The 7,174-nt window shown below is 51.8% G+C and overlaps 1 protein-coding gene across 1 annotated transcript; it reads left to right on the top strand.

Moving 5' to 3' along the window:
• On the top strand, positions 1 to 6,634 carry EMH_0002870 (uncharacterized protein; the record flags this gene model as incomplete). Its single annotated transcript, XM_013496187.1, has 13 exons — positions 1 to 12; positions 139 to 333; positions 715 to 1,762; positions 2,208 to 2,311; positions 2,585 to 2,733; positions 3,909 to 4,134; positions 4,292 to 4,392; positions 4,791 to 4,876; positions 5,080 to 5,130; positions 5,731 to 5,801; positions 6,020 to 6,160; positions 6,243 to 6,313; positions 6,589 to 6,634. 13 exons carry the CDS (start codon positions 1 to 3, stop codon positions 6,632 to 6,634), a joined length of 2,301 nt encoding a protein of 766 aa, XP_013351641.1.
• Between the last annotated feature and the right edge of the window lie 540 nt (positions 6,635 to 7,174).

Genomic DNA, 7,174 nt, shown 5'->3' with positions numbered 1-7,174 from the left:
ATGTATGCTTGGGTGCATGGGGTGTCTGTATCTACGCTTCTTTGTTTGGAGCTGCGCCTGAGCTGCTGCTGCTGGTGCTGCTGCTGCTGCTGCTGCTGCAGCGGGGCATCGAGCCCGTTCTCCCCTCTCGCGTATCAGGTGGCAGACCGGACGGTCTGCGAGCAGCACCTGCTGCTGCCACTAGTTGACGAGTTCGTGCTGCAGCAGCGTGCTGGCTGCAGCACCAGCAGCAGCAGAAACAAAGAAGACAAGCTCCGCCTTGCCGTGCTACTCTACGTCGCTATCTTTCTCCTCCCGGAGATCGGCCCCGAGTGCTTTCAGCGATTTCTCCTTGTTAGTGCAGCATTTGGATTAAGAACAAGAAAGCAAAAAGACAAACCTATAGAAACAAGCAGTAAAAATAGGAGACAGGAGACATATAGAATGCCTGCTGCAGGCACTGTAGCATAAACGACGCAGGATGAGGGACAGAGGCAGAGAGAGACAGGGAGACAAAAAAGGCAGACACTGAAGCATAGATTCACGAGAAAGAGAAGAAACAGAGATAACAGAGACACACACTGACAAAGAGACAAAAGAAGACGGAGACACGGACACAGGCAGAGGGAAGCCGAGACGCAAACAAGAACTCACAGCGAGAGACAGAGACAGTGAGAACAACAGAGCCAGATATATATAAGGATTACCTGTTGGTGTGTGTGTGTACCGGTTTAGGCCTCCATCAGCCCTTCCACAGCTTTATCTCTCTTAGAATTCCTCTCCGCTGGAGACTGTCTCCGCGAGCGTATCCTCCCCAAGTGGCAATCTGTCTATGCAAGCGAATACCTCGAGGAGACAATTTTACGCAACATCAACAACGCCACGCAGGCACTGGCTCCTCTCCTACAAGCCCTCAGAAAACACGCAACAGGGGGTCCTCAGGAGCCCCCCACGGTGGAGCAGCAGGAGCCCATGAAAGGGACCCCCATGCCGCCCCCCAAGCGGGCCCCCATGGGTGCTCGCTCAGTACTTGGCGGCACGAAGGCGGAGGGTCTAAGACAGATTCGAGCGAGCTGTGTGGGATTCCCACGGGCCCCAAAGAGCAGGAAAGGGCTCCAGGTCGTTCTGTGCGCAGACGGGAAGGAGGAGGGGGCCCCTGGATGGGGTGGGGCCCGCGTCCCCCAAGGGTCTCCTTCGCGGAGACACACAACCCCGGCGGACTGGAGGGGTCCCTTCGGGGGCTCTCATAAAGCGAGAGAGGAGACAACAAAAGGAGAAGCCACGGCATGTATTCCTTTCAACCATACGCAGCAGTTGCTTCAGGCACCGGAGGCGGGGGAACAGGCAAGCCCTGAGGATCAACGAGGAGCAAGTGAAAAAGGAGACGGTGAATGGGAAGAGAATAAGCAAGAAGACAGTCAGAGAAGTGACTGTCACAGCAGAGACCGCGTAGGGGGAGGTGATGGGGCGGGAAACAGTGAGGGAGGGGACAGCGGGGGAACTGGTGACGATGGAAAGAATGACGAGTCGGTGGAGCCCCTAGAGACAGCTGCTGCCGCACTGGAGAGCCAATCTAAGTCGTCGTTGGAGGCGCAGACGCGGGTCATCATCATCGTCCCCCAAAAGGAGAAAGATGAAAAGCAAGACGCACCTGCTGCAAAGGGAAACACACTGCAAGACCATTGTCGCCAGCGGCAGCAGCAACAGCATATGCTGCCGCAGCAGCAGGCGGCGATATGCTCCAGCAACGGTGTAGCACAGCAACGAAAGCTGAGAATCACAGGTGCTACGGTGTGCAGTGTCGGAGACAGCAGTGTATTTGCCTGCTCCGTAGATTGAAGTAGAAAGGAACGAAAAAGCTAACGGTTTGTCTTTGTCTCGTTTTTTCTCCTTTTGCTGCAGTGCCTGTTCCGTTCACCCTCCGTACTGCTTCTAGGCCCACCAACCTCTCTGCATTAACTCTGTTGGCTGAGAAACGCTTTAAAGAGACATTTACTTTCAAACGTTAGTCGAGTGCTACTGCTCTTGCTGCAGCTCGCGCTTTTCCCCTTGTGCCCTTCTTGCCTTTTGCAGACGATGCGCCAGAGCTGATGTTCTCTTTAATCCCTGTCTCTGTTTCTGGTTGGTCACGTGTCTGCTTCCTTTGCTATGTGTACAGCTGAGCTGTCTGTGTAGATATATTTATCGCGAGTTGCCCGTACACTTGAGGTGTCTGCTGATCTCTACAGCTCTTCTCGCCTCCTCTTCTCCGCCTCTCCTCTCTCCCCCTCCTGTTGTGCGCGAAACTGCAGCTTCCATCTGGAGAGCTGAAAGGATGTTTCTGCGGCTGCAGGTGCGCCCTCAAAGCTTCTTGACGTGCTTAACTGCCTTACCATTCTTAAACTCTAAACCCATAATAGCAACCACTCCAGAAATCCAGCAAAGGCTCTTTCCCATTGCTTGCACACCCGCTCATTCGGAGCAAACCCTATGCTCCAAACAAACGAGACCCTAGGCCGTAAACCCTAAACCCTAGACCCTAAACATTTAGGAGTGCTTAGGAGTACTTTACTGGAGCGCAAATCCCACCTGAACCCGCCAGGTCACTTGTTAGGGTTTGTTGCAGGGCAAAGGTAGTCAGAGCAAACAGGACCCTCTGTTTGATCCTGCGGGTGCGAGGATTTTTGACACTCTGAGGGATTTGCAGAGAAACGAAATTAGAGAACATCTCAAGAAACATGTCGCACTAAGAAGAGCAACCGCTCGCATCTCCAGGTGCTGATGCCGCTGCTTCTATTTCTGCTGCTGCTGGAGCTGCTTCTGGTGCTGCGTGGTGTAGTTGCTGCTGTTGCTGGTGTTGTTGCTGCTTCGGTTGCTTCGGGTGTTGTGCAACGTTGTTGTTGCTGCTGTGGATACTGCTCCCCGTAATGTCGTTGCTTGTGCTGCATAAGGAATGCACTGCAGCGTTTTTGGGCTTATTCAGGTATCGGGCTCTACGCAGGGCCCTGGCGGCGAGAAGGGATCGAGCGTCAGCAGCAGCAGCAGCAAGAGAGCAGCAAACAATTCCGAAGGAGCTGAACATGTGCTGCTTCGAAACAAAGCGACACTTTCCGCGGCTTCCAGCAGAACGCCGCAGCAGGAGAGCACTGCTCCAGGCTCGGAAGCGACAGGTGCTGTTGCAGCTGCTGCAGTTGTAGAAGGGCGATACTGCTTTGTCCCTTGCTTCCTGCTGCATGCTACCTGCATGAACCATCGTCAGCTGCTCCATGCAGCAGGCGGCCGGTGCTGCTCTAGCATGTTTTGCAGCATTTGCTGCAGCATGCAGCAGGGAGCTAGTTCTGTGTACAAGTGCACTGAGAGGGTACCCACAAGTTTATGTTTATTTTATTGTGTCTTCCCTTTTGTCTTGTGTTGAAACGAAAGCTGTCTTCCGTCCCTTTTTTCTCTTGTGCTGCAACAAAAGCTGCTAGAGAGCAACAGACGGCGGGCAGAAACAATACGCAAAGAGAAACACGAACGCCGCAGAATCCTTGCCAAGTGGGAGCAGAAAATGATCATGCTTCTGTTCTTGCTGTTGCTGCTGCTGGTGCACATGCTGTTGTAGTTCTTGCTGCCGCTGTCGTCGCAGTTGTTCCTGTTCTTGCTCTCGTTCTTGTTCTTATTGCTGTTGTTGCCGACGGATCTAATTTTTGCATGCTCTGGTTGTTTTGGTTTTCTTGCAGCTACTGCTATTGCTGCACGTGCCTTGCTTCTGCACCTCCAGTTGCATATCGTGCTGCTGTTTTTTCTACATTCATTCCCTTCTGTGCTGCAGCGACTGTTGCTAGTGCAGGCTGCAGCTTCTTATGCTGCAGAACCCGCATCACTTGCTGTTGCTTTTACTTCTTTTGATCAATTCCCATTTTTCACGACTGGTAAGCCTGCTGGTTCTGCTGCTGCTGCTACTGCAGGTTGTCTGTGGATTCTGCACTGAAGAAGAAGGTTGCAGCCTCTCAACATCGCGAATTGTCTCGTGCTGCTTCTGTCGTTGCTGCCATAAAGAGAACAGCAGCCTTGCTGGTTCAGAAGGACCCAACAACTTCTGGCAGCAACAGTAGCAGCAACGGGTGGAGAGAGGCTGGCTTCCTTAGCTCCATGTCTCTTGTGGAGACTCGCACCCGCGCTGTGATAATGAAAGTCTGTTGAACAACAACGGCGTAGAGCTTCGTTGCATCTGCTGTTTCTACTGTTGTTGTTGCTGCTGCAGCTGCGTCTATGCCACAGCAGGCTTACGAACTGGAGACAGGTGCTGCTGCTGTCCCTTTGTGTCCGTTTTCGTTGCTGCGTCCTGCAGAAGAGAGCAGCGGAGACACTCAAACGGAAGTGTATGCAAATACAAGCGGAAAAAGAAAGCCAGAGACTGAAGTTGCAACGAGCAGCAGAAGTTGTGGAAAGGTGTGACGCATATCCAGAGCAAAACACAAGGAGCAATGAAGCTGTGCTGCTGCAGCTGCTACTGGTTTTGCGACAGTTGCTGCTACTGCTTTCGTTGCTGCGAATGCTGCTGCTTCTGGTAGCTCGACTGTTACTGCTAGTTAATGTCGGACAATCTGCAACGGCAACTCTGGCTACTGTTTCCACTGCAGCTCTTGCAACAGTTGCTGCTCCTACTATTGCAGCTCTTGCTACAGTTGCTGCTCCTAGTATTGAGTGAATGCACTCAAGTCACTAAACGCAGTTGCTAGACGACCCCCACTGTACAGTGCATGCACCAGCCGCAGGATCGGTACGTGAAAACAAGGCAGTAGCAGCAACAGCAGGAGTTCAGTTCAGTTGGTATGCTGGTGTTCCAGGGCCAAGGCTGAGCTCCAAGCAGCAGCACAGCTGTACAGAGAGAGACGCATTGAAGATGCACGCAATGCCAAAGAAGCAGAGATACGTGCAGCAGGCGCCGCAGCACTACGAGCGTCAAAATGGGTCAGCAGAAAACCACCACAACGCAGAATCAGCAGCAGCGGCAGCAGCAGTGAGCGTAGCAGGAGGGGCAGCAGCAGCAGGAAGGGCCGTAAACACCATGAAACAGCACAAGCCAAAGTATCAACAGCGTAAGTACCAGCAGCAGTGCCTTGTGTGTCTGCTCAGTTGTTAGAGAAAAAGACGAAGCAGATAAGGAGACAGGAGGCTCTGAAGCAGGTGAGTGGGCTACTGCTGCAGCAGTGTACTTGCTGATGTCTCTGCGGATACAGTAGACATCGAAAGGTGTGCTGCATGGGTGTTGTATCTGGTAGGAACAAATAGAAAGACAAATAAGCCATGAATATAAACAGGGCAACAAAAGCTCGGCTGAACAAGCAGGTATAGAGCTGCTCGATATATATATATATATATATATATATATATATATATATATATATATATATATATATATATATATATATATAATGCACATATATGCCCAGTTATCCATACACAAATACGCGAATCCTGCTAAGCATATTTACGTGTATTACATATATAAGTTTGTAATCGCTAGGTAGCTAGCCGATTAGCCACCTCATCGGCTAACCAACTAGCTACCTAGCGGGATCGCTACCTCGCCAGCTAGCAGACTAGGACGTCTGCGTATCGCGAAGGCCTTGTGCATATATGTTCACGCATCCATGCATGCATGCGTGCAAGCACTCTTACCCACAAGCATGCATGGATGAGTGCATGCGTTTGAGAAGTTTCCATGTACAGTGGGACGGAACCGCGATGCTGCTGCTGCTGGTGTTGCTACTGTCTTTGCTGCAGTACGGCAGCAACTTGTGCGGGGATTGGAGAGGCTCGCCCTGGCCAGGCAGCAGCAGCGCCTTGAAGCAGAAGTCCGCTGCAACAGAGACACATAAGAGTAGAGATGAAAGAAATAGCAAACACATACACAGAGCCACACAGAGAAAGAAAAAAAAGACAGACAGAGACGCAGCCACAAAGGGGTGAACGGCTTCAATGGCAGAAGTAACAACTGTCGCTGCAATAGCTCGTGACGGAGACAGAGAGAGAATCAACAAGGGAATTGCCTTCCGCTGCTCTTCTGCTGCAGGCTGCAGCACTGCAGGTTCGACGAAGAGAAAAAGAGCAGCGCGAGGCGCTTAAAACAGCAGCAGCAACTGCCAGGGATAAACGACTCCGTGCCCTGGATGCAGCAGCAGCAGCAGCGAGGCAAGCAAAGGAAAAAGAAACGGTACGGCAACAGCTTGGTGTGTAGGGTTTAGATATTAGGGTTTCGGTTTACCACCTGCTTGCGAAGGGTTTCTCTCTTTCAGGAGGTCGAGACCCAGCGCAAGCGATTAGCTGCAGCCGCAATAAGGCAGCACGAGCTGGAGCGGATCCCAAGGTGCGGGGGACTCAGCACTCCTGCGTCGCTCTGATGGCATGCGGAGTGACAGAAGCAGAGGGTCTGCTTCCTCAACTGTTGTTTCTACAGCAGCAGCCGCAGGAGAAAGTCCTGCCGCAACAGCGGCAATACAAGCAGGGCTGGTATCGGCGGATAAGGAGCAGCAGGAAGCACAGCCCTACAGGCGGCAAGAGCATGGCTGTAGCGAGTGCTGTTCGTATGTAATGGAGCCCTTATGATCTTCGGTGGCGGTCGCTTTTTTTGTTTGGATGCAGGACGCATGGGGCGATGCCCTGGAGGAATTTAGCGAAGGCGCTCTAGGCCACTGCAGCAATCGCCAGGTCTATCAACAACAGGAACAGCAGCGTTAGGAACAGGCACTGTACCCGAAGCGCCGGCAGCGGCCGTAGGGGAAGCCTAAATTTTTCTCGCAGCACGAGCTGAACCATGCGTTGTCGTGGTTGCTGGATCCCCCACTCTTGGCACTGTTCCAAAAATTCCAGCAAGCAAGCAAAAACGGGCATATGCAATGTGCGACGTTCCTGCAAAGTGTTAGCAGGATCTGATCAACGTGAGAATTTCTTCCCAAAACTTCAAATGCCTCGTCATGGCCAATTACATGCGCGGTGGTGTGCATGAGGTGAATGAGCACACTGGTTTCACAACAGTGCATTATTATAAAGTTGGCCAAATTCCGATTTTATGGGATATTTTTTCAAGTTGGATTCACACTAGTAGCACTAGGATGCGGCCAATTTCCATAAAGGCCATAAGGCGCGTGCCTGGTACCACAACAGTAGATTATGATAAAGTTGGCCAAATTCCAATTTTATGGGATATTTTATCAATTTGGATTCACAC

The sequence above is a fragment of the Eimeria mitis genome, genomic scaffold (genome assembly GCF_000499745.2).
Source record: "Eimeria mitis Houghton genomic scaffold, Emh_scaff197, whole genome shotgun sequence".
Lineage (NCBI taxonomy): Eukaryota > Apicomplexa > Conoidasida > Eucoccidiorida > Eimeriidae > Eimeria > Eimeria mitis.
The sequence above is the reverse complement of the archived record's forward strand: the minus strand, read 5'-3'. Positions and strand labels throughout refer to the sequence as shown.